This window comes from Gallinula chloropus, assembly GCF_964237585.1.
Source record: "Gallinula chloropus genome assembly, chromosome: 7".
NCBI lineage: Eukaryota > Metazoa > Chordata > Aves > Gruiformes > Rallidae > Gallinula > Gallinula chloropus.
The window spans coordinates 25,234,233-25,261,772 of record NC_140092.1 but is presented as its reverse complement, the minus strand read 5'-3'; the positions used below and the strand labels follow the sequence as shown (position 1 = coordinate 25,261,772).

General features: G+C 44.5%; 1 protein-coding gene across 1 annotated transcript in view; it reads left to right on the top strand.

Annotated features, from left to right (window-relative positions):
• Positions 1-27,540, top strand: part of KLHL2 (kelch like family member 2) — a gene marked incomplete at its 5' end in the record, with an annotated part of 61,990 nt that overhangs the window by 21,839 nt on the left and 12,611 nt on the right. Inside the window, 3 exons of the mRNA XM_084266989.1 lie at positions 14,552-14,714; positions 25,540-25,649; positions 27,049-27,165. Coding sequence (XP_084123115.1) covers positions 14,552-14,714; positions 25,540-25,649; positions 27,049-27,165 — 390 coding nt within the window. The remainder of the gene's footprint in view (positions 1-14,551; positions 14,715-25,539; positions 25,650-27,048; positions 27,166-27,540) is intronic.

Below are 27,540 nucleotides of genomic sequence, written 5' to 3'. Positions count from 1 at the left end.
TTTTTTTCATAAGAATAGCTCTGACTTTAATGTGAAGTATATAAATACCATTTATAGCATCTTTTGAGTTGAAACATGTGAATTTGCATTTCCTGTGACTTAAATTTAGCTTGCCAGATGCTCTCAACAAATTATCCTGGTGCAGCATGTAGTTTTTTTAGAGAGAGTATTAGTCTAAATCTTCATGAAAACGGTACAGCTACCTCTCAAGCTGTCCATGTAGTTCTGTTTTTCTGAGCTGATCCTGAGTTCTGATACCCATCTTAGCACGTTTGACATTTTGGACAGAGTTGGCTGCTGGCAATTGATACAGTTGCTGTATTAAGAGGAGAAAGGTTGAGATACAGCTGGGTACTTAGAGGTCTTAAGGATGGAGGGTGTCGTGACTGATGCTTTCAACTTTCTAATTGAGGTAATAGCTTTTAGTTTTCCTTTAATGATATTTTATCTGATAATTCCTTGAAAATATTTGCAGACAGCTTCCCCTATCCTGCCTTCAGTACATGATAAGTTGCTAATTATTGAACCTGAGGTGACAGGTTAGAATCTTGCTTGGTTCTAAGGGAATGGAAATATTCGTCATGATCTTTAGCTCCCACATCTTCCCCTAGTGTGTATTGCTGGACTTGGCTTGATCTTGAGACCTAGACACCTTTCTTACACTTGTCCATCATCACGCTTCAGCTTAGTATCCCTCTTTACGCTTCCTTTATGGAGAACTAGAACCTTCTGTCCATAAGTGCTTTATTTTTTCTTTGCTGGGAGGTTTCGAGCAGATGTACTATTTCTTAAAGACTTTTTCCTTTACAAAAAGTGTTTTATGTACTGGAGGTATCGATTGTCAAAAGCTATCACTGGTTGGTGATCTTATTTCTCTGACACAGATGTTATTAAAGGTTTAGGAGGAGATTGAGTTTTTGGTTGGATCATCTCAGAGCTGTAAAAATAAACAAGCTTTTGATCTTTCTGCTCATCTCCATCATGGCTACTAAATTCTGGAGCTTCTTGCAAATTCTGAAGTCATACCCAGATTAATTAATGTAAAATGTTTTCTAAAACTGGCTCATTGTAATGATTTAATGATTAAAAGCAAATTAAAACAATCAGTTAATCCTGATGTGTGTTTAAACCACTTTCTATATGGTAATCCAAACTTTCACTTCTATTTTTTTTATGCCAGTGTAGTTTTAATAAGATTAGGGGCTTGCTGACACTGCAGAGAGGTACTTAGATTTAAGCTGACATGAGTTTCATTACAAGCCCTACTCACAGAAACACGTTTAAGCCTTACTGGGCAAGAATCTTAGTCCTGGACTAAACAGACTTAGAGTAGGCTGTGCTGGAGGAATATGGTACAGCACTACTGTGCTTTGTTGTTGTATGTACTTGATACCTGAGGCTTCAAGCAATCACCTGGTTACATCTTTTGGCCCCCCCCCACCCCCCTTTTTCCACTTCTGGAATTTATGTGCATTGAGAGACGTGTCAGGCAACAGTAAATGATGTAATTTTTCCAGTGAAATAATCCTACTGTGTGTTCCTCATTTGCTTATACATGCCTGCCTGTCAGGAGAGCGGGTGTAGGAGGAAAGAGAGGAGTGGGATCTTCCTACAGGCATATTCCATCACCAACATGAGCTTCGTTAATTTGCGCTTTAAATCAGTAATGCTCCACACAGAAGAGCTGCTGACCAAAACACTGGACAAACAGCTTTGTGGGGGAAACTTAACATTTTGCTCTCTGATGGTTTTTAGATGCATACTGAGCTGTATATGTGTTTCTTTCTGTATGCTTTTCCCCCATAGTGTATCATTTATCACTGGATACTGTGTATGTGCACAGTAGAAACTGCCTTCCTTTTTCGGGCGCAGTATTACGAGCACTGTGGCGTAGATACAGTTTATATTGTCACTCCTCTTTTGGTATGCTTTTTTCCCTTAAGACTGAGAAACTGGCGGTTGAGTTTGGTTGAAGGTGTGTTCCGGAGCGCCTCATGCCTGGCTGCCCTGCTGAAAATAGTCCTTTTCTGACTTGGCTTGCTTGATAGATGACAGAAGGAAATAGCGCTGTGTGTGTATCGTAAGGGAAGTGTTAGCAGCTGCTGGACCTGGTGGCCTGATGATGGGAAGGCTGCTGCAGCTCTGTGTCCCCAGGCTCCGGGAGGTAGTGAGGCTGGGCATTTGTCGCCAGTACGTACATACACACCCAGCACACGTATGTGCAGCCACACAGGGCAGCGCCGACAGAAGCTGTTGGCTCCATTCTGTCGCGAGCTGGGCTGTCTCCTGGAGAAGTCTCTTGGACATGTCTGTTCAGCACCTTCTTTTGTGCTGTGGTGCTAGAGCTAGAGCAGAGCTCCCCGAATGGTGTCTGAAGCCAAGCTGAATGAATACAATCCATGCCACCTCATTTAGGGATGAAATTCTTTACCATCCCCTTGGTTATAGATGGTAGGGTGAAGTTTGAGGAGGTAGGTAGCAAAAGGCGTTTGTAGAGAAGGCAACTGCTATTTCTGTACAGCCATAGCTTTGGTTAAGGCAGAGAGAAAAGTGGTGGTAGGACCGTTAGAACCAGGAGAAGTAGATGTTGCGTAGATCTGGGTGGCAGCTACTCCTTCCTGAGGTATTGGACTTCTTCCATTCCTAATGTTTTATTTATTTTTCTCTGTTCTGAAGATACCTTGCTGCTATGTCTCTCTGTCCCCCAAGTGATGCTTTATTCATGTTTTGCTGGCATTTTCATTTTTGTTGTGGTTTTGCTGAGTGGGTGATCCTAGAACTTCGTTCGTAACTAAAATTGGGTAGGCAGAAGGGTATGAGCCTTGTAGGAATGAAAGCTACCTGAATGGAAATTTGAGTTGTTGTACACCAGCTTGTAGTTGCTAAAGGTAAATACCTAAGGGAGAACAGAATCAAGAATGAGCACAAGAGATAAAGATGGCTTAGAAGGTATGACGAGTGAATCAAAATTGTCCTGAGGCATCTTGCTCTATCAAATGTCAGTGTGTATGAGAGGCAGAGTGTCTTGAAGTTTTTCTGGAGAGACTGAGGTTTTAGATTGAATCACAGTTTTTCCCTGTGTCAAAATCTTAGTTCATTCAGAAGGTATTTTGAAGGGTTGTTGTGTTTTTGCTCGTAGGGGAGAAGCTCATGGCTCCAGGACACATGGTTTGGGGTCAGTCCTAGTTTGTCATCGTCCTTCACAAAAAAAAGCTGATTTTCTTTGTGTCTGTCTTCTTCTGTATAGGGGTGACTGGTACTGGTGTCTTTTGGCTCAGCTGCAGTGCCTGTCGTAGGGGTCATGGCAGCTGCAGTGTCTGCAAGTCTGTTTTCCTTCCTTTCCTCTGATAGCACTGCATTATGCCAAGCAGCGGTCAGTAGATAGTGGCCAGTGTCTAGCACAGGGTAGTAAGTTGTGCTGCTTTGGAATAGCCACAGCATTTTCCCTTCAGACATGCTGTCACTTGTCACTTGGGTCCTGTAGCTGTTCCGGAGTGAAGTTCTAAACCACTTGGCCTGAAAAGGTTCCTGGGTACATGCCCATGTTCTCCCACATGTCCTGCCACTCTTGATGATACAGCCTCAGGGAAATCCCTGACTGGTATTCTTAAGCAGGTGTTTAATGTAAAACAGAACCTGGACCACCCACAGAAGGCTTAGCAATAGCCACATGCTGGTCTGAATGTCCCAGGATATTGGAAATTCTCCTGAGGTATTAGAAGAGCTGTTTTATTTAGCCTAAAGGGAAAGAAGGTGGTGGTGCAGTTATTCCCCTTTGCTCTCCCTTACTGACTGCCATTACCAATCCCTCCCTGTCCAAGGAATGGAGGGGACAGCAAAACCTCATGCAGATACCAGCTTAAGCTTGTGGTCATTGATGTTATTGTATCATGGGCTGATATTGCAGACTGTGAAGTACAGGAGCCCCAGCCCTGAGATGGCAAAGAACCCTGCCAGGAGTGCATGCACCGGTGTGTGAGTACCACAGCCACGTGATCAAGTACCACAGCAGTGTGACTAGAGACAGCTTACGTAACAGTGCTCATCACAACATTGTCCTCGGGTCATATCTGCCGTTATCCCAACCCTTCGTGCCCCATGTTGGGCACCAAAAAGGACTGTGGTGGTTTCACCCCAGCTGAGAGACGAGCGCCACGCAGCCGCTCACTCTCTAAGGTGGTGTGTATCAGGGAAAGAAAACCAAGGGCAAACGTTGGGGTAAGGACAATTTAGTGGGGCAGCAGAGAGAGAGAAGTAACAATAACAGGACTTCATAGCAAAATACACAAAACTGGTGATGCACAATGTGGTTTCTCACCTAACTGTACAGCTCAGGCCACACAGCTCAGAGCTGTCCTGAAGCCAGACCATCCCCAAAACTGTGAGGTCCTGGAGCTGTGTGCTCCTTCCACACCAGCACCCCCTTTATGCTGAGCATGACATGATTGGTATAGGATACCCTCTTTGGCCAGTTTGGGTCACCTGTCCTGGCTCTGTCCCTTCCCAGCTGCCTGGCTGCCCCCACCTTCTTGTTAGTGGGGCGGGATGAACAACTGAAAAGTCCAACTGCTTGGCAACAACTAAACCATCAGTGTGTTATCAGCACTGCTCCCATCCCAACTCCCAAACATGGCACCACACTGGCTGCTAGAGAAAATTAACTCTATCCTGACGGAATCCCAGACATGGGAGGGTAAAAACCACTTGTCTCTGCTTATTTGGAAGAGGCAGTTCTGGGCAAAGGCAGTGAAGCGGCTCGTAGCTTGGCTGTGTCAGGATGGTGTAAGCCGGAGCCAAGGAATGAATCAAACTCACGGAGGAGGTGATGGGGTGAGACAGAAATGGGCCTGAGGGAAGAGCACAGTGCAGAAGATACCAATCTGCAATCCTGTGCTTCAGAAACGTGTGATGTGGGTTACTGTGGGAGGTGAACGGGAAGTCACTGAGGGATTTAAGCAGGCATGTTTAATTTAAATGATAAAAAGAATAAACCACTTTTACTCAGCACTGCAGCTCTAAATATAACAGCTGTTCATTTCCTGCATATTGTTTCTTTAATGAGTGATTTAGGAGAGCGTGTAGGCTGCCCAAGCCATGCATGAGCAAGGTGCCAATAAACTAATTAAGGTAGAAAGTCCCAGTTACGCCAACGGACTGTGCAGGATGCATCCCCTTGTAGATCAAGGGTAGGATTAGAGAAAGGGTCAGAAGATGAGGCACTGAAGCAAATGAGTACCGGATCACTGAGCTAAGAGTTATTTTGTAGATGGATATATGTATAAAAATAATCTTCAGATACCCACAGAAAAGAAACTTCACAAGTGAGGTGGCTGAGGCTGGATGAAGATGTTACATTCTCTAGCAGGCTGTTCCTTGCAGTTGCAGCTCAGGTAATCAACTGTCTCAAAGATTTTCCACAAGACCGGACAAGATTAGAAAAAGCCACTGCTTTCTAGCTAAGCTAGATGTCAGGCTAGGGTGGTTGCAGACCAGATTTAATGTGGGAAAATATCAAGTAATGCATGAAAAGAAAAACTGGAATTACACCTACGGATTGCTATGTTTTACATTAGTATCTTTTGCTAGAAATGAATAACATAGTCACCTTAGGAAAACTTCCGCTCTTTGTGAAAGAGCAGCGTTAAAAGGAATGTGTGGAAAAACCCCAACAACCCAGCAACATCTGTATGTCATTGTCTAAACCTCTGTTCTCCCCTCTAACACTGCTGGGTGGTCTACAATATGATGGGAATAGCGTGCTTTGGGAAGGGCTTAGAGCTGTTAAAGGTATGAAAAAGGGAGCATTTAGGAGAAGTGGGAGGACTCAGCCCTTCTTCAGACTAAGAGGTGACGAAACAAGCGCTGTATTTCTCCTCCTGTATGTATTTGTTTCAAAGGCTCCACGTACACTTTTTAAGGGTCAAGGAACCAGTTTATTTGCTTACATTAAAATATAAGCTTTTTTTTAGGGTGCCTGGAGAGAGTAGCACACAGAAGCATCCCTTTGCATGAGTATTGCTATACTTAACCAGTGCCTAACCAATAGAGCCTGTTATTGCCAAGTGCATGAGGGGAGCTGCTGCCGATGGAGACGGTGAGCAGCGTGTTTTCCTACCTGCACTGGTTGGTTTGGAAACGGTGACCTGTGAGCCTTGGGTTAGAGTTAGATGGGCTGTTTCAAGGCCAGTGTTTTCACCCTGTAGGGGTTATCTCCCTAATTAGGTTGAGAGCACATGAGGTCAAGGTCTGTTGGATTCTCCTGTTCTTCTGTCCTAGGCTTCCTCTTCCCCTTTTCCTTGGAAGGGAGGAGGATGGAGGAAGGGGTGGTGCTGATGGAAGCAGAGCAGTGCTGTGGGTTTCAGTAAATACAGGGTTTAACTGTACTGGGGAGAGGGGAAGGCAAAACAGGTAGTTAGTCTCAAACCAGCTTCCAAACTCGCATCCAGTGTGGCTGAGGGTGCAGAGGGGATCCCTGGCTGGGTGCAGCAGAGCTAGGGAAAAACAGTTCTAAGAAGGGGCAAAACTTTTGCTGTTTTCTTTCTCCTTATTGTCTGCCCCTCTCCTACTCTTAAAAGAAGCCTGACCCACCAACCAGAACTGGAGCCATCACTGCAATCTACCGTTCCCATTCCAACCTGGGAGATCAGGCTCCTGTCCTGTTGCAGCGTTAGCATTTATCTGTCTCTCTACCTGGGAAGCACTGGATGCTGCCAGCTTGTCCACAAAGGAAGTTTGGGTTTAGAAATGCTGTTCTGAAAGGTAAGAAGCATTCCTGCACTTCAAGAGCAAGCTGTTCCTCACGTTTCAAGGAACTCTTCTCTGTTGTAGCTGGTTTGTTCCAGACTGTGAGGTTTCATGCACACCTCTCTGGTGATGGGTTGAGACAGGAGTTCCTATGCCTCCTGGAATGAATAGGTCTAACATATACTTAACCCCATATATTCATTGTTAGCATGATGTAAGGTTGGTCTGGCAACTGATTGGAAGTGCTCTGCTTCTGCTCTGGAAGGGTGTTGGCTTTCTAAATGTGTGGTAGGAACCATGTGTGAGTGGCTGAGCGTGCAGAAGGAAACTTGGGCATTTGGATTTGGGTTTTTTTTCCTCCAAGCAGTTGACTAGGGAGAGATGTATTGATTTTCCTTTTTAGGAGACAGGAATTTTACCCATTCTTTGAACGTACATTTAGCTAAAGACCTGTGAAGTCCTAGGCTAGCCTGGTAAATATTTTGAACTGTTTACTGGGCCAGCTAGGATTGGGATTCTGTTATGAGAATTACAGCAACAAGCTGGAAGTATGGTGTGGCCCAGAAGAGTTTGCAGACTTGCACAGACTATCAAAAAAACCCCAAAACCAGGGGGGGGAATCAGAGGTATGATGACCAGTAGATGGTAGACCAGTAATAATCAGGTAAGGGATCACAAGTTTTCTGATTCTGAAACCTTCATTCTGCCTTGCTAGGATGTGGCTGCCCTTTAACTAGACATGAATGAATAAGAACTGTATATAAACTGCCTTCTCAGACCAAACAGCTTGTGCGACTTTGTGGAGCCTGTGAGCTTTAAAATCATCACTCTGGGCTGTGTTAGGGCATCTTTTCTGTCAGGTTGGATGAAAGCAGCTGTGTTCGTCTTGGCGGTGACCTTTGCCTTAGGCATCCATGTATCTATTTCTGTGTATGACCTGTTGCAAAACCCAAAAGTCAGCCCCTGCCAAAGTAAAGCACAGAGGTAAGTTGCTCAATTGTAGTGCCTTCTATGCAAATGAAGGCATGCATGTCCATCCACTTCCCTGTAGATTTTAAGGTGCTTATTATGAAGAAATTCAGCCACTTTAAAGAAGAGGCAGTACACTTGACCTGTCTTGTTTGCAAGTAGGTTCAGCAGTAGGTTGCTATGCAAGGTGAGATTTCTGGGAGCCCAGTAAAGACTTTCCTAGAAATTTTTTCTGTTTTCTGGATACTGGTTGAGCGTTTAAGTCATGAAACACATGCCATAAACCTTCATCTGAAAAACAGAATTGAAAAGAGGGGGGCTAGAGATGTTGTTTGCTGTGAGTACTCTGTCCCTACATACCTGAATTTTACGCGTACGTCATCCAAGGTAAAGTGATGATGACATCTGTCACTAAGCCCAAGGTGTTCAGACTTTTTGGGAAGGTATTCCCCTGTGAGGTTTCTAGGAGAATATAAATACGGTCTTCTGTAGGAAACAGTGATTGTATCAATAAAATATAAAAACATAACTAATGCTAAAAGCTGAGAGTCATCAAATGACTCTTGAGCCAGCTGAAGCGCTATTAATTGCACAAGATGTTCATCTTGACACCGTTTTTGCACTGAAGAGGAGCACCCTGCACACAAAGCATTTCTGCTTCCTCCAATTTCTGTTGGCCTTGATTCTGTATCAGTGTAAAACCCAGTAGTATGGCTGCATCTCTGTGCCAGGGACTGGGATAACAGGGAAGGCAGAGGTTCACAGGCTGTGCTCCCAGCTATGCCACTGTTCTGTTTCCTGCATGGGCTTGAGGGTTTTGCGAATGGTGTTTCAACCCTTCTCTTTAAGGTTGCCAACAAATAGGTGTTTGTACTGGGAGAAAGCCCTGTTTGTTACACCACAGTCTGTAAGGCAGAGAAAACCCCAGTGTTTCCTTGCTCAGTGCTCTCCCCCGAAGCCGCCTGTAATTGTCCAGGGAATGTAGCCCCTAACGTTCCGACTCTTCTGTCAGCATTTTATCTTTTTTTTGTGTTAGGGAATGTTTAAAAAATATTCCTGGCGTAGTAGTTTTTGATATCCTGAACCTCAGTGTGTGTGTTGGTGGGGTCTGGGTGTCATCTGTTACTGGAGATGTGAGATGCTGCGAGTAAATCCTGTAGCTGAAATGCCCCAGCTTGAAGGCATCAGTGATACAGTGGTTCTTTCTGTGGGCCAGCCTTTACAGAAGGGTGGAAGACCCCTTGGTGTGAGTTATGTTATCCTGCCTACTTAGTGTTTTCAGCTTCTTTTAATCCTTCTGCAGGGGAGTTTTGTATGCTGCCTGCCTGGCCAGCACTTCAGTTCCCAGAGTTGAAGGAAAAATTATCCAGTTTCTGAATGGCAGAGTATTGTCAGCAGCTGACTCTGTTCAGGATCTACTTAGCCCTGTTGAAATTATCTTGTCCTAAGAAAATATGAAGGTGTTCTGATGCAGCTCTATAATCTTTTAAGCACTGAATTGCAGTATGATGAAGGGTTCCGAGCTTTCCTTTTAGATGATCTACTGTTCTTAAGTTCAGTGACCAAACTGCAGCTCCAAAACGTTGTTTCTGTCAAATCAAAATGTGTGTGGTTTGGGTTTTTTCCCCACTGAAAGGAAAATCTCAAATTGGAACTAAAAACCCGTTAGGTTCAGGAATGTTTCACTGCAAGTGAGAAAATGTTTCGGTTCTATTTCTAGTATCTTTTAACAGCCAAAGAGGATATGAGAGGCTAGGCGTGTCACTGCTAACAAAAATAACTATCGGAACAGAGAATCAGCCCTTCTCTTGTGTGGAGGCTTAAGCCAGAACACACTGTTGTGTGCTGGTTAGGGCACTCTTCTGGGGGAGAGGATATTTGGCTCCAGAGCTTTCCCACAAAATTGCACAGACCAGATGGATGCTGTTCATCACAGTGCATTACCTAAGTGACCTCCAGGTTTATTTGTTTGGCTGTGGAGTCTCCTCAGGAGACATCTAAACCTGCCTGGGCACATTGCTGTGTGACCTAATCTGGGTGATCCTGCTGTGGCAGGGTGTTGGACTAGATGATATTTGGAGGTCCCTTCCAACCCCTGACATTTTGTGATTCGTGAATCTTGTTTCTGCACTTAATCCCTAACCTCATCCCCAAACCCCTACACCTACCCCCTTGAAAAAATTCCAAGGAAACAGCAAAAACCCCTCACCTCCACCTCAAATGCTTTAACTAATAATTTTTAGTACATTCCCACTTCTCTATAAATGCAACCCTTCTTCTAAAGCAAGCTTCTGAGCGGGTCAGTTCCTGTGATGGGCAGGTGGGTTGCTGGAGTGGACTCCCCAGTCCAGGTGATGGTGCTGGTCACAAAGCAGCTGTGTGAAGACTAGCTACTCTTCCCTTATGCTCCATTCTGATCAGTCACCCTGCTTTCCAAGCTGGGAGCCGCTTCAGCGTGTTGTAGGCTGTGTCAGTCACTCAAAACCCACTGCATTACTATGATGGTTGTTTCGCTGCTTTTTGCTTGAAATGGTGCCCTGCCAGTTTGTTTGTGCCTGGTGCTGAGGGGACGTGAAGAGATCGGACCCATCTCGATTAGCAGTCAGATTCTTTCCTCTGGTACTATGAAACTGCCAGCCGCTCACGATTTTCAATCAGATGGGGCTCATTGAGCTGAAGGATAAACTCACACATCCAGGTCTTCACTGTGCAGTAGCCATGAAGTCGAGATTAGGGTGCCCAGCAGGTATGTTTTAGTAGATATATACAGTCAGAGGGTGGCTGAGGCTGGAAGGGCCTCAGGGATCCCACCCTGCTGCCATGGGCAGGGATGCCCTCTGCCAGGCCCAGTGTTTGGATGTCACATCTCATGCACAGTGTTTGATCCAGCGCAGCGTCATCCTCATTCCGTTCTAACAGTAGGACAGTACTTTGAGCTTGTGTGAGTTGTTCATACAGAGATGTCAGCAGGGCTGAATTTTGCCAGACAGGAACTTTTAACCCTTGTGTCCCTAGGATAAGATGTAGACCATTCATACCTGTTTCAGTGCTGTTGTATGGGTACTCCCAAGTAGAACGACCTCGATGCAGTGTGGATGCTTCCTGACCGTGCAGGTGGACTTTAAAGCAAATACTTGTGCTTGGCCACAGTCCTTTTTGTCTCAGAGGTGCTGGAAAGGTGGATGTGGCTTTGTGGGTGCACACACCTGTGGGAGTGGGAGTAGGAGTGTCATGTCAGGATGGAGGTAAGTCTCCAAAGGCTTGGCAGGAGTAAATGGTCTGCTGTGGGAAATGTAGCAGGGATTCATCACTGTGACTGACACAGAGAACATGCCATTTCTTACTTGCCACCTGTAACAATGATCTGTCTGGTGTCTCTGACGGTACAAACAGGCGCCGCTGTGCTGAGGGTACGTGCTCAGGGAATAAGCCATGGGAGACCCCCCTGTGTCTTACCGCACTAAGCGGCACGCCTGTTTGATTCGTACATGGAAGCTCGGGTACCCTCTGCCGGCTGTCCTTGGAACGAGCCCAAGCTGCAGCCGCTTGGGGACTCGGTGAGGTTTCCTTTGTGCCGGGTTTCCATCGAGTTGGGGCTTCCTTGGGGCTCTGAGGTGCGTGAGGCTTTGTGTCCCCCTTCCCGGCGGCTGCAGCGGGTTGCATCTGCCTATGCTGCATCCGTCCGCAGGCCGATGGCGGCTGCTGGTTCTGTTGGTGCAAAGAGGAATAGCTGGATGCATCCCAGCTCTTGTTGCCTAGGAACCGAAGCCCAGTGTATGATTTCAGTGGGATGCATTTGATGCACCTCTTTTTTTCCTGTTTAGCAGCAGAATACACATAAATAGATTTAAATGTCTTATTTTCTGAAAACTGAAATGTGTTGAAATCCGTAACTCTAAAAACTCAGTGGCAATTACTGAAGAGCTGATGAGAATTCCCCATAATGAAGTGATCTTCTAGTTCTTGTAACATTGCTCTGTTGCTCGCAGGAGTGAGCGAGTGTCTGTGACGGTGCATACAAATCTCAAATCCTTTTCTGCATGCCGTTCTGGAATTCCACCTTTCCATCTCATTGACTAGATTTGTTAATGATTTGACATTTTTCAACTTAATCACTCAAGGATCATTCCCAGAGTTATTTGCTCAGCATGCCTGAAATTATCTAGGACTGTGTTTGGATTGATTATTGAAGCCATGAGCAGGTGGGAAACATTTTTTCACTGGAGCAAGTTGCATGAATAAATACTTGGGTTAGATTCTGCCCAGAGAGGTGGGGGAAGCCCCATCCCTGGAGACATTACAGGTCAGGCTTGCTGGGGCTCTGAGTGACCTGATCTAGTGAAGATGTCCCTGCTTGCTGCACGGTGGGACTGGATGGCCCTTAAGGTCCCTTCCCACCTAACGCAGCCTGTGATTCTGTGATTTCTAGCCCTGATGTTTTGTACGTAAATTAAATTCTTATCCTAGAACTCACTGAATTACCTGCTGGCTGTTATAACTAATCACAATGTACTTCTAGTAATAGAAATTACATTCCTGATACTATCTTCCCATCTCCAGAAACTGATGCTAAAATCAAATGAGTTCACTCTACTGTTACAACCTTGCCATTAGTAACCTTTAAGCTTACTGAATTTGTTTTGAATTGTGTGACTTTATCTGACACCTAGTACATGTAGATCTTCTCCGTTTATTTTGTTACACTTAGTTGATGTGCTCAAGGGTTATCTGAGATTTAAAGTAGTTTTTAGTTACTTAGCTAAGCTAAGCTGCTCCGTGTCTCAGTGCAGCCTCATTCATGTTTCTTTCATTACTTTAATTAACCACTGATATTCCAAGCAAACTCCCATGAATGTGTGGTCCTGCTGCTTTGCTGTCTGCGCAGTGGATTAGCGTGTCACAGTAGTGATCAGCACCTTGGGGACAAAGCAATGGCTTCAAGCAGGCTTCAGGTTTTGTGGAGACCAGCGATGAGCAGCATGCCCTTTATTGGGTGAAACCACATTTATTGGGTGAAACCACATTTATTACTGCAAATGTGGCAAACTAAAAAACTGCTAATTGGTTACATACACTGTTCACTGGTTAGTGATTATAGCAAGTTCTGATAACATATCTTATAGCTATATATCGTTAGTTTACCTTTGATGCCTAAAAGCATCCGCACATCTGCTGTTTTCACCATCTTATTATGGTTCTTAACATGTTCCGTTACTGCCAAGTACCTTCCCATAACTTCTTGGTTTAGGGTAGCCTGTACCCCTGTCATCAAGGCTGCTCTGTTTTCAGAATGTGATTATTAAGGTCCTCTCAGTATGAGTAACTTCTGTCTTATGGGAACATGAGGATACTGTCAGGGCCTATGTCTTGGGTGAAGAGAGCTGGGCCGCTGGTAGGCCTACTGTCTTCCCTGGCAAGGTATGGCAGGCTGAAGGGGAGAAATAGCTGTCAATAGTAGAAGTGGGACCAAAAGATGAAGTTGAAAGCAGGCAGTAGCTCTACAAGCTTGTCTCCCCTGAAGTCTTTTTTTTTTTGTTTAGTTTGGGCCATAATTGTTAGCTTTATTTCTAGGGAAAAGTCTAAATAGTAGCTCTTCAGAAGCCAAGTAGATAGACATGTACGGAGATGATGGCAAATGCTCGAGTCTGCAGACAGTGGCAAAGATTACAACCGCATCCAGGGAGCAGCTACGTAGGCACGCATTCTGCAGCTTCCAGAGGGTAAAGTGTTACACAGGTTTCGAAGCTGGCTCACTCTGCTCTTCCAGCTCTCTTTACTCTTCCAGCTTTCTTCTTTAATTCCACCCAAGTAACTGTTTAAAGGAAGAGCATTAACAAGAGGAGCGCGGCCATTGTCTTTGCTTGCTTTGTTGGTGCAACCCCTCGTGATGCAAGACTTCGGTGTTGAAATCTTGCCTGTTGTCATCCACGGGAGAGAAGTAATTTCATGCTCGAATGGTCTCAAGTAGAAGTCTCATTAAAATATCTTTCAAAGGCACTTGAAATAAAAATCTTGTGAAGAAGTTGTTGTAGATAGCAGCACGGAGCTTCGCTCGAAGGCACGGTTCTAATTCACGTTAATCGCATGCGTATGCCTTACTGGGCAGATAGAATGTGTGCTATACATTAGTTTTAAACTTCTTTTAGTTTGGCTTGCTTTGTGGAAGTTGAAGGAAAAATAGGTAATTTACAGTAATTCCTTACCGTGGGGATCTTCTAGAATGTTCTGTATGCTCAGGCTTTTAAACGCCTGAAGTGACATTCATCCGAGAGAGTCACAGACTTCTTTGGGAGCTGAATTACAGAATCATAGGTCTTGTAAGGGACCTCAAGAGATCATCAGGTCCAACCCCCCGGTTGAGTTCTCACTGCAATCAGTCACATAAAGATAGTTGCTGTTGATGCAGAAAAGTGGTACGATGACCAGTGCTTGTGTATAGACTTACGTGTTCTGTCACGGTCTAGAAAACTTTGATTTAAAGAAATCTTGGATGTTGAAGATTTGGAAATGAGATGTAATTATGGGGTGTTGGGGAATAATAAGGAGGGAACTTGTGAGTGAGTATTAGGAAAAGTTTGTGTGAAGGGTGATAATCGCAATCCATGGAATGGTTTCCCAGGAGAGGTTTTGCTTGCTATTTTAAATCTTAAATGGCATTTTGCAGAGAGGTAAAGTGATCTTAATGTTGGGGTTTAAGTTCTTCAGTTACATATTGCTGAAATATTCTTCTTGGTGTTAATAATGTTTTTTCCTGGATTGTTTTGTTTATTAATATTGAGACTGCTCTTGTATAGCTCAGAGTTGAATTGGGACATTAACTACCTGTTGCTTCTTGCAGGTACTGCTCCCAGCAGCTGGTCTCTTGCAACTGCAGGACGTGAAGAGGACTTGCTGTGAGTTTTTGGAATCCCAGCTTCATCCTATCAACTGTCTGGGGATCCGTGCTTTTGCTGACATGCACGCCTGCACAGATCTCTTGAACAAGGCCAACACATATGCAGGCAAGTTGTCATTAGTACAGCATACGGCTTGGTATCTGGGGGGCGGGGATGGGGGGTACACACACATGGGTTCCATGCCTACCCAGAGGAGATCAGATTTTATCCAGGATATTGCAGACAGGTACTTCCTGGCAGATGGTGCATCTGATATGAGTGTCTGTAAGAGAAATAAAGTTTCCTGGTTGGAGCAGTAAGCATGAAGGGGCAGCATCTTCATGGCATACAGGGTCTGAGTGAGTTTTAATCCAGAAAAAAGATGGCTTGCATTTTAAAATTTTGCACCATCATTTAGGGGAGGAAATTGGGAAAGAAGAATTACAATTCTGGCAACTACCACAAGCCAAAATCTAGGAAGTACAGGGGTGGGGAGGGGAGAAAGATGATGAGGGCTATCTGTGTTCCCTGCTCTGTACTGGCTAAGAAGGAATAAATGTGCTAGTGTGTTATTGACTTGTCTTCTGAAAACCCTATTCATTTAGCCCAAGCCCCGAAATTTCCTGCTCTAAAGGTTACCCCCAGTCTCATTTCTCTGCCTTGACACAAAGTAGGCAGAGGTGTGTATTCTGGCGTAACCATATAGCTCTACCTTCCTTGTAATGACTACTTGCCATTGGTTTGTTTCTCATATTGTCAAGGGAAAATGTTCATGAAATTCTTAATTGTATTATTGAAAGCTCATTGTCATGGTTATCCTACCAAGTAGCACAGTCTTTAAGAGGCCTGGCTCATGTCGAGTCTTGATGTTTTTGAGAATTAGGTTCTTGCTTCGCTGCTGCGAATGAAAACGCAGTTCTGATTCTGCAGTCAAGTACCAGTAGTGTTGAGGAGGACAGTAGTACATGATGATTCCCTTTTTCTCGGTGCTCGTGAGGCCTCAGGTAGAAAAAAACCCCTAAACTGAATGTTAAGATGGGTGTGAACAGGCTGAAGTCAACCCAAAGAAGTCCAACACGAACATGCTACGAGAACACGTTGACCTATGACAAAGAGAGAAGAGAGCACTCTGTCAGGAAACAAAAAGCCTAGGATGATTAGCAGGAATGCAAATCTTCAGGTGTGTAAAAATGACTGAGAATGAGTCAGCTTAATCTATGAGGTATTTTTAAAAATCATTTCATATAATAAGGAAAAATCTAACGTCAAGAAGCAGCACAGATCAGGCAAGCTGTCTGTGGAAGCTGCAGGCTCTCCGCTATTAGGCAGCTGTGGACAAAAACCCCACATGGTTAGACTGACTTCTGATTTAGATTGAGCTAAATCACATCCATGTGCAAAGCCAGATGATTTGAACATCTTTACAGCTTGCCTCTCTGGGACTCTGTGAAGACTGAAATACTTCCCCCCCACCATTATATTCCAAACACATGCTTTGCTGTTGGAAATGGATACACATATAGTTGCAGAGGTAGTATTACTAAATATTTTTATTGTAAGGGATTACAGCCGTCTCTGACTGCCCTTGGCTCCAGGAAAGGTTGCATAAGGTAGATTACTAAAAACTAAGCAAGATCTTTTGTGAGCTTGTAGGTTTGTAGCACAACACTATAACCAAACCAAAGCCTTTTGACTGGTTCAAGTAGCAATGATCTTACTGGAAGGAGTGCCTTGGGGTACTGATGGGAGTTAAGCTGAGCACATACTACTGAAGGGAAGCTATTGGTAGGGAGCAAAACCCCTTCTTCTACAGGGTTTAATTTACTAGCCAACAGAGCAGTATATTTTGATAGAGCTTTGGCAGTGAATATTCAGAGAATAGGACAAGTATTTTTTGCAACTCAGAAGTTGTGGGTTGTCTGAGGCTTGGTGTGACTCCAGGTATGCCTCTTCCCATGCAGGGTGCACCATCTGCCAGTCACCAATCCTTTCCTGTCTTCAGTGTCTTTTGGGTGTTTCATTTCCTCTTCACATTTAGCCAAACTGCATTGCTTTCTGTTTAAACATCTTTCCCTGTCTGTCTTTGCCACTGGTCCCTTCAGTGTTCTCCCATCATTCACAGAATGATGGGGGTTGCCAGCGACCTCATCCAGTCTGACCCCTGCCAAAGCAGGATCCCCTTGAGCAGGCTGCACAGGACAGCATCCGGGATGACATGGTTTGGTTGTCCCCAGAGATGGAGACTCCCCAACCTCTCTGGACAACCTGGCCCAGGGCTCTGCCACCCTCCCAGGAAGGAAGTTCCTCCTCATGATTAGGTGGGACTTCCTACATCTAAGTTCGTGCACATTTACCCTTGTCCTGTCCCTGGGCACCACAGAACACAGACTGACCTGTCGTCCTGACCCCTGTCCCTCAAGGGTTTCTCAGCATTGAGAAGCTTCCCCTCAGTCTTCCTTTCTCCAGGCTAAACAGCCCTGAGTCCCTCAGCTCCTCGTGAGAGAGATGCTCTCATCCCCTAGGCATCTCCGTAGCCTAGAGCTCCACACACTATTCCCAATGAGGCCTCCCCAGGGCAGAGCAGAGGGTCAGGAACCTCCCTGACCTGCTGACCACACTTCCCTTGATGCATCCCAGGATGCTGCTGCTGGCTTTCTTGTCCTGAGGGCATTTTGCTTGACATAAAGTTATCGTAACCTTGACCAATTCAACTCTCCTCGGCTGCTTCCTCTCAGCTACTTAGTTACGTATTCCTCTGGTTTGTTTCTTCCCCCCCACCAAATCTGCTCTAATTCCCTGCAATATATTTGCTCTATTTGCTGCAATATCGATCTCTCTCTGTCTTAACTTCCTCTCTGTCTGCTTACATCATCTTACTACTCTTGCAATATTCCTTTTCCCCTGGATCAAATTCAAGCCTCTCATCTTTGTCTTTTGTGGTTCAGCAGAACTGCCTTCACTTGAATCTTTCATTTCACATTACTTCTGTGCTCAGAGCTGCCCTCCTCTTTCCTCCATAATCAAACCACCTTCCCTTGCTGTCAGATGCCTCCAGAAAGTGCTTTCCTCGTCTATGCTTCCCTTTTTCTTGTCATATTCTTGGAGTCCAGCTGGCCCATGTTGTGAGCTGCCAGCTCAACTCCTACTGTGTTTTCGCTGTATCTGTGTGGTGAAATCTGAAGTAATGTACACTCTGTTCTTACTCTTCAGATAAATACGCTGTGCGTAGTCAGGGTGTGAGCTGCTTCGCTGCATCGCGCTCCCTGCGCTGCCTCCCTGCGTCCATGGCACTCTGTCAGGCTTGGTAGGGGAACAGTGCAGAAAAGACAGAACCAAAGTATCCTGATATGGCTGCAGAAAAAAAATATGATTGTATAACTCTTCTAAAATGCGCAGTGACCAATTAGCACCATTAGCAATTAGTACAGAGTTAAACCTGAGGATTTTCCTGATATAGAGCGTTAAGTGCTTCAATTTGTATGTCTGGATCCAAATAACAGCATGGTTTTTATTGCCTTGACTAATTTTAGACTTCACAAAAAGGATTTGGATGACTACTTTCAGTTGCCTTAACTCCTAAAAAGAAAATCTGGTTCCCACTATAGATTTATTTAAAAAAAAACCCAACAAACCCAACCAATTTCCAGGAGATTACAGTACCACTATCAAGAAAGGATGTTTTGGGGAAAAAAACCAAAAACAGTGAACTCCTGTGACTGGATACCTGTTACTAGAATCCACGGTTGCTGTCTTCCGTGGCAATGAGGTGTACGAATTAGTCACACACACAAGTGTTTAATCCAGCGAAATTACATTCAAATTATTCAGATGTAAATTAGAAAGAAAAAAGAAGAAAGCTCTTCAGGTTGCTTTTGGAAGCACAAGCTTCTGTAATGCATCCTTTACCCAAGAAATCCGAACGTGCGTGTGACCGAACGACTTCCCACAAGGGTATTTAGGCGGCTGTGCAGGAAGTTCTAATTACATCTTTCTGTCTGTGAGTAGCGTAACATCAGATCCAAAAGCTATTGTGGCTGTGACCTTTCATGCATCTGTATTAACTGGAGTCCATGGTCAGGCATTTAAAACTTCAGGGAACCTGTTTCCATACAGCGATTGTTGAACTTCAAGCATTAGATTATTTTTCCCACGTCTGCTCTGACCTTGGTACCTTCAGTTGCCTCCCAACAGCCACGGTTCCATTCGGGTGCTGCAGCTGGTGTTTATGTAGGTGGCTTTCTAGACATAGAAGGTAACCTAAAGTGCAATGTTTGGTAAACGTGCCCGAGAGCACAGGAGCTTCATCCAGGTTGTCACCCTCCCTCTGTGTCTCATTTTGTTGGGGGATCCTTTGCTGTGCTCTGAGAGACTCTGGAAGCAGGGTGTGGACAAGTGGGAAGAAGGAGGAAACTATTTGTTGCTCCTCGGTGGGACTTGCGAGCACCAGCACGCCCAGTACCCCTGGTCAGAGCACACAGGGAGGAAGACTTGGCCTTCATTTCTTCTTGGGATGGGCTGACCCTAAGTCTTTCTGGATTTCTGCCTGTTGACTCCCTGTTTTTCTTCTGAATAGCTTTGTACCTTCTCAGGGCAGTGTTTTTCCTCTTGAATTTCCAAGCTGCTTACTGCCCGTATCTCAGCCACCATAGCTTCATCTCCCTGCCCCCCTGTTCTTCTCTCACGTGGCTCTTTGCCATTTGTTGAGGCTGTTTGTTCCTTATGACTGAAAATACGTTTCTCAGAAATCCAAGCCATAGAAATGTGTCTGTGCTGCTCTGGAATGATGCCTTGTCACGTGCAGCTGAGCTTCTGAGGAGCAGACCTTTCGGGATTAAGGCTCCAGGCACTAGAATGAGTGCAGAAGAGGATTATTAGGTTGGAAAAGCAGTCAGAATATTTCCCTGCTAGAGAAAATGAGGAGTATCTGGATGTGTAACTTCTCCCAGTCTGTGTGCTGTTACACTCCCTATTTCATCTTTAGGAAAAAGAGGCAGGGAGATGCTTCTGTTAGAGACAACGATGGCATGTGGAGACAACAGTGGATGCTGATGTGGGTCAGAAGTTACTAGACAAGTGAAACTGGAACCCACCTTTAATTGAAATCTGAGCTTCATGGTCCTCTGGTGGGGTTGGCCCTCCTGTAGCAGCCTGAGATTTCTCTGATTTATAAGACTAATCTCTGTGCACCTGTGGTGCCTGTGGAGTGATCACACAGTTGATAGGGATCACTTGGAATGAGCCTTTGTCATAATTAAATTTCCTGCCATGTTACTGGTTCTTAGGGTGTTCCGGAAAGCATCCTTGCCCCGCGTCTTGTTGCAGCTGTGCAGTCAAGGACTCTGCACAGATGAAGCCTCTCATCTTTCTGGTGTGGTGATTCCTACAAAGAGTATGTGTCATCTACAGTTTTAGTCTGGGATACATCACAGGGAGTCTTAGATGGTTTTCACAAGATAACAGTTCTTCCTGAGAATACAGTGCATCCTACTGTTGTAGTGTTCCGCACAGCCCGAGGGTAGATGGGTAAAGTCTTTTGATGAAAAGATACCTTGGGTTAGAAACACGTTTGCTCAGGGCTTAGGCCCTGAGATACTTCCTAGCTGTAACCAACAACAATGTAATCCTTCCCACTCCTCACGTAGGCCAGTACTGGCTTTGGAAAGTTGGATTGCCTGTGGAAGAAATTTCTTTTGAGGCCCAGCTTTGCATGCCAAACCTCCTTGCTTTTAGCATCACACTGAGGAATCGTTGAAGAAGCTTTTGTTAAGCAATCTGAAGTTGTGAAGCAGGGATTGCTGCATGGTACTTGATGGGGGATGCAGCGTTCTTGGGTTTAGTGCTAAAACTTTGAGCCCAGACTAGACTGGGAAGCGTGCGTGTCTTCTGCAGGCTATTCTAGCCTATGTTTGCAGGCATGAGATTGAAGGATGTGCTTAGCAGAACCGCTCTTACAATTCTATTCTGAGTAGCAGCGTCTGTTGCTACACTTCTGTTACCTTGGCTGCTATGAATTTCATGGCATTCTCTAAAGCAGCGATTTAAGCATAAAAGTAAATTGGATTTTATTTTAAAATTTCATTTTGCAGCACTTGGCTCCCGCTGGCTCTCCAGCTGGCAGTGCCGGAGTCTGTCCCTCTGTAATCAAAGACTGGGGTTTGTGCTTGACCAGTGACTTACATTAGGCCATTACCAAAGGCCTTTTTTGCCCTAAGCCAAAAACCCCACAATGTGCCATTGGAAATCGAAGCAATACCTTTAAAAATAAATTCTTGATAAGTGTTTCACCGGGTTGAGGAACTGTCATCGTTCCTTAAAGCAGGCATAAGGCTTAGATCAGTCAAAGCTCTTGTGATCTGTGTTGTTCTAAACCAAGAAATCATCACATTGGAAAGAAGTTATGTTTCTGGAAGGTTCCATCTCGTTTTGTAGCATTACTGCATCAGAATGATGCCAGTCCTCCATCATCTGTTTTGTGGAATACAGGCTTTCATTTTTGGCCACCATGATTCTCTGAGAGGTTTTTAGCCTGAGGGAATTCGAGCACACCTTTGCTCCTGTATTTGTTTGTTCCAGTCAATAAAAAGGCAATGGAGCCAGAGAAGGCTGTACCTGACTATAGGTACGTGAGTGGAATAGTGCTTGTGCGTTAATCCCTAGTCGTTTATAAAACACCCCATGCAGATTTTGGGTACAGCTTTCCTTACCCTGTGCCACTGAATGGCACGAAGCTATAGTGCCTATAAAGCAAGACTCCATGGGCAAAACAAACAGCTCAGGCTCTGACTGCTGCTGCGCCTGTGAAACACCAGCAAGCCATGCACTTCCCACTCCTGTTACCTTCCTGTGCTCTGCACGCTGGCATCACTTGTTGTGTTCCAAGCACTTTGTTACTAGCTCCTCTCATGCTGTTAAGGACTCCCTTTTTGTCCTTTAAGTTTGTCCCCAGAGCCCCGTCCTACTCGCACAGGGCAGGCAAGGACATCTCTTCAGCTATTCAGACAGAAACCGTCTCTGGCGGTTGCAGAAATGTGAAGATCTGCTTTTCGTACGCAGTTGGAACAGATATTTTAGAAATGTCCTAAAATGGAAGGGATATTTTTTTTTTTCAAAGGCAGATTTCAGTTTTGATAATACAGAAGCAGGATTCTACTTGCTTAGGAAGTGAGAATTTTGGAGCTGAGCCTCTGCAGCTCCTAAACCAGCTTATTTCCAGGCTGCCTGGCACTGGAGCCAGCTGGCTTCGATGGCTGGGTAAAGTGGCAAGAAGTGGGGCAGGATTCCAGTACAAATTTGTCGAGTTGCATACCGTGTGGAAAATTCTGATTTGGGGGAAAAAGAGAAAGTATTCTGTCAGGAAAACTTCAGCCAGATAGTTCTCTCTGCCTGCTTGCCCAGGAGACCTTCATGAAGAAAACTGTTTGCTACCTAATGCCAAGCTAATTTGAGATTTTTTGGAAGGGACAGATGCAGGAAACATTTCATCATGAATTTCATTATTTTTGTTGATGTCTCCAGATGATGGAAGTTTTCAGGGTGTGAGCAATGGTACAGGGTAATATCAGTCCTAACCCAGAATGCAAACATGCGCATGCACATAAAATACTGTTTTTCTCTCATAATCCTTGGAAAAAGAGGATCTAGCTGGCATCTTTGGAACTCTTAGAACCAAATGCATTATTTCCGAGATGCTGATATTCTTGTTAAAAGGAAGCAAAAAGTTTGAATTTCATAGTCATTATTTTTCTATATAAAAACACACCTTCTATCTTCAGAATAAATTGCTGTTGGCAGGTTTAATTAGTGTTTTCACATTTCATTTTTCTCTTTCAGTTACTAATTACTTTGTTAATTTCAAATTGGTAATTTCAATTGGCTTCTGTCAAAAGGTCATCTATCAGTCAGTTAAGCTGGTCCCCTTGACAACAAGAGATCTGGTTCTTAAGAAACAAGTGATTTCACCTTACCCCTTTTGATGACTAAACTTCAGGTAGCAATCTACTCTTATCTCTCTCTCTCTCTGCAATTCATTCAACCAAGGATGTTTTTTCCCTTGGTTATTGCTTGAGAAAGTGAGCCTGTAGCTGTTGATGGAGAAATTTGTTTTAATTTCTCCTTTTTTCCTGCTTGGTCCCATGCTTTGTTTTATGCTTTAAGCGCAGAGGCCGACATCCAGTAAGAGTGTTAGTTCTTGTTCAAGTGCGATCTACTTCATACAGATTTCCTTCTACAGCTCTCTTCCTTGCATGAAGGCAAAAGTAGGCCTCGCATTCCATTAGGGGTTGTGTCTCTTCTGCTTAGAGCACACCATAAACATAAATGACTGGGGTTTTTTTAACGTAGAAGGCTTTTGTGTATGGATCTGTAAAGTCAGCTGGGTATTTCCAGTGTATGAATCATACCCTGATGGATGTGGTCCGCTGTTGGATCAGCTTCCTCAATGGAGAACAGCAACAAGGTTTCTGAAAGGCAGGTTTGCCTGGATTTGGATGAGTGCTGTTTACCCTTTCCCCTTGCTTCCTGAATTAGCTTCTGGGTACAGCCAGGCGTGCTGTTTAGCAGCACTGTCACTAGGAATTTGGAATTTATCATGAGATGAATTTATGCGAATTACCTTTTCCAGTTTGCATTTGCTGTGTGCAAACCATGGGGTTCAACAGTGAACAAGCCTCAGAAACTGAGGAAGCTGCACATTTATAGCCTGGCAAACCAGCCCGTAAAGGTCCCTGAGAAGTGGGGGACTGATGGTGGTGGCGTAACACTGATGCTGTTTCTCCTTATCCTGCTTGCCCCTGTCTGCAGTACTGCAGGAAGCACTGCCTGTCCCTCTGAGGGTCATGCTGGGAGCGGAGGGGGCTTGTCGATTGCCAGGCGGGACGGCCAGCAGAATGAGGGGCTGCCTGCTTTAAACAGCAATGAAGACTGAGAAGGATTAAAGAAAAATGGATGGTTTGAGTAGATAGGTTGTGGCTTTCCTCATCATCGTGTTCAGCATCAGGAGGCGGGGATATGAACTGAAAACCAGTCAGTGCTAAAGTACGCGTTCGGTTCAGATGCGGAGTGTGCTGCTCAGTGACACTGCAGGGTTTACTGCAGGGATGGGGTTAAAGTCCAGACTTTAACAGGGTTCATCTGCATCCCACGAAAACACTGTTCAGGGAGACATGGTTAAGATAAAATGCCATCCTTGTGGCTACTGGTCTCTGGTCTTTCACGATTATAATGAGATCTTTACAGGAGAAGGATTCATCATCACACTTTCCGTGTGTATTCTGGAACTTTTGTCTGAAGCAATCTGTGCTGCTTGTTTCAAGGAACAGGGTGCAGAACTTGGTGAAGAACATGAATTATTTTGTTAGGTTTATCTTTTTAAGCACCCTAATCTCTTACACAGTGCAAAAAAAAGAGAAAAAAGCTGTTGAACTGTGCACAGCTTACCTGAAAAATTTAGACTTCTTGATCTTTAACATTTTTTAACAGCTTAAGGAAGTTTGTCAAGCATGAAGTCTTAAATGCAGCAGCACTAGTGCAGCAATAGAAAAGTCTTTCAAAAGGTTACTTAGTTTTAATTTGTTTGATGACTTTTTTCTACTTACTCCTTCTCCTGTGAATTCTTAAATTTCTAGTGGTAGTTGTTTCTCCAGACTTCTATTAAGAGTAGCAGAAGGGAGTGGAAGTAAGTTCACTAGATGTAGCTGCTGCTTAAGCAACTGCATGGCTTAAAGTGATTTCAAGGAAGGATAAGGACAACTGTGTAACTGAATGATGGCTTTGACAGAGACATGCTCTGTGGGAAAAGGAAATAACCAGCTTTGCAGTGGAAACACTGCATTTTGTCAGGTTGCTTTGCTTTAGGTTGAGGTATTGAGGGGGAAAAAAAGAGGAAAAATTACACATCTTCCACGTGTTCTAGAGAGTGTAGTAAGCAATACTTTTATGGTGGAAGTGCTGGAAGGTATGTCCTGTGAGGAGCAGCTGAGGATTTGGGACTCGTGTAGCTTGGAGAAAAGGAGGCTGAGGGGCGACCTTATGGTTCTCTACAGCCTCCTAGGGAGGAGATGTGGGGAGGGAGGCGCTGGGCTCTTCTCCCTGGCATCCAGCGGCAGGACGTGTGGGAATGGTTTGAACCTGCGCCAGGGTAGGTTCAAACTGGACATTAGAGAACATTTTTTTCCCAAGAGGGTGGTTGGACACCGAAACAGGCTTTCTGGAGGGGTGGTTGATGCCGCAAGCTCACTGGTGTTTGAAGCATTTGGACCAAATGAGATTGACCAAAAGCTTTAGCTGGTGGATAAATACAGAAATGATAGGAGGTGTAACTGCTGGTGTCTTTTCTTTAGCTTTAGCTTTTGGTCGGCCTGGAATTGGTCAGGCAGTTGGACTTAGATCATTGTTGTAAGACCATTCCAACTGGAATAGTGTCTCCCACTCTTTTGTGTAGTTATGATTTACAACCTTGGTAAGCTCTGGGAGATGCAACAGAACCTGGACCTGGTGTTTGACTTGACCTCCATTAGGCTGCAAACCCACTGGTTAGTTCTAATGAATCAGCCACTGTTACATTGACCTGCAGTTTTAAAACCTGTGTGTCAGCAGCAGTGAGGGCGCATTCTTTTCCTGGAATCTTTTTTGCTGTATTTGTGCATACAAAGTTAGCAAAATGGGATCGAAGTCACTGTCAAGGGCAAGTCCTGAGGTGTGAAGCAAGGCTGAATAAGCCACGATGGCTACTTTTAGTATTATGTGTTTTAATATTTCAATCATTTTAACGAACCTTTTAGTATAAAAGCTGTTTGTGAGACCAAGCTTGAACCTGTGTAAAGGGTTCTGAGGTACTGCTTCTAATCATGCATGTGTATTGACTGGCCTTCCCCTGTTTTCCCCTGCTGCTTTGATGCTTGTTGTGGGACACAGTTGGCACTGTACGTTAGAGCACTTCTTTTCCTTCAAACAGAACAGCACTTTTCTGATGTCGTACTTAGTGAAGAATACCTCAATCTCGGTGTAGAGCAGGTGTGCAGTCTTATATCGAGTGACAAACTCACAATTGCTTCAGAAGAGAAGGTAAGACCATCCCTAACCCAGTGTTCTGTCTGTCATTTTGGGTGAGAGTGCGGATGTGCTCTTCCTGCTCCTGTTGGGATGTATTCTTTGTTTCCTTGGGTGAAATTGGGCACATGTTGTGTTCATGTTTAAAGGGGATTTCGCAGAAGCGTTAAAGGGTTTTTCCCAAAGATATTGTCAGTCTGATGTTGAAAGTTAATCTCAACTCTTAAAAATCCTAAACCTGCATTGAATCACAGAACCCTTTGTTCTTTGGGGAGGGTATGGGGGTATAGAAACTAAATTAAATGGAAATTCCTTCTCATCTTCAAGCAGAACAAACAGAACACATGCTGTGAGTCACATACGCAGGAGTTAGGTTTGCCAAGGGATTACTAACTCAAAAATAGCTTGAAGAGCAAGTGTTTGCCATCTACTAACTTGAACATCAGCAGTCCCCCAAAGGCACTGAAATTCTGTGTGTGGGCCAAACAACCTAACGGAACAAATTTGGGTTGCCGAGCAGATGGCTGGGTAGCTTGGTGCAACTGGGCTTGAGCTGAACGAGGTGCTGACTCACCTTTAGCTTGAGCTCATCCTTTTAAAGCTGGTTTTGAATCTCTGTGATTTCCAGCAGGCCTGGTGCATCAGTTTGAGCCTCTAATGGTTTTAAGGCTGTGGCTGTATTGATTTGGAGCTTCCGTACCCAGTTGTGATCAATTTAAAATAGGGTTTGGTTTGGGCTGGGTTTTTTCCCCCCAAGGAATGTTTAGCTATAGTAACGTTTCTGCTCAAGTGAGGTGAAATTGTGTTCAAAAGCATACTGGAATACTGATTTGTCTGGCCAGGTAGTCTTCCGTGTTGTTAACCTTTTGATTCTAAGGACTTTGGAGCCAGTGAAGTGGTGCTGCTGTTCCTGTAACACCCGGAGGGTCGGGGGAGCCTAATGAAGGTTTTAACGCTCTAGTGTAGGATGAGCTGCAGTGAAATAGAGGGGACATTAGGCTTGGGATTGCCTCTCCTCATAAGAGACAGCGATGAGAAGCCATCTGAGTGGTGATGGGGCAGGTTGGTTCTCCAAGGAAGGCAGGAAAGTAGGAGAATCTCATACTGCTGCCACTGTGGTGTTTGGTTACCCGGCTCTATTGGCGTTTCAGTGTCCGCTGAACGATGGTGCCGTAGTGTCAGTGTAGCACAGCTATCCTGGAATGCCAGTGGAGGAGTGGGATAGGAGGACACTGAGTAATGCATCTTTCCTGGTGGATAACTACGGAAGTAATGGGACCTGTTGTAACTGCTGCCATCTTTTCTTATGTTAGGGATTTTCGTATAAGCAGAGGGTATTTTTGGAGACACGCGGGTATTTTTGTACTTCTGAACTTGTAAATGAAGGGATTCGCATCTGTTTGTTTTCTGGAAGGTATTTGAAGCAGTGATAGCGTGGGTAAACCATGACAAAGATGTAAGGCAGGAGCTAATGGCACGCCTGATGGAGCATGTTCGGCTGCCTTTGCTTTCCCGGGAGTATTTAGTTCAGGTAAGCAAAAAAAGGAATACTCATTCTTTTGCACGTCATCAACATTTCTGTGGTTTCATTTTAATGCCAGGTGGAGAATTTTAAATTTAAACAACAATTTCATGCGGCGTGTTACGGACTGTAACATCAGAGACAGTCACTGCTGCATACACATGGAGAGGCAGGAGGGATCGCCATGTAGAGTATGTCATCTCTAAGCAGTTTATCTGTCTGACTAGTTGGTGTATCACACTAGCAATTTAAATGATTTACTTCAATGAAATCGGGTTAGATTTAATTGTAATACAATCTTTGATACGAGATTGTATTCATAAGTGAATTTTTCCACCTCGGAATCGTATTTATTAAGATGATAAGGAATTAATGACAAAGGAA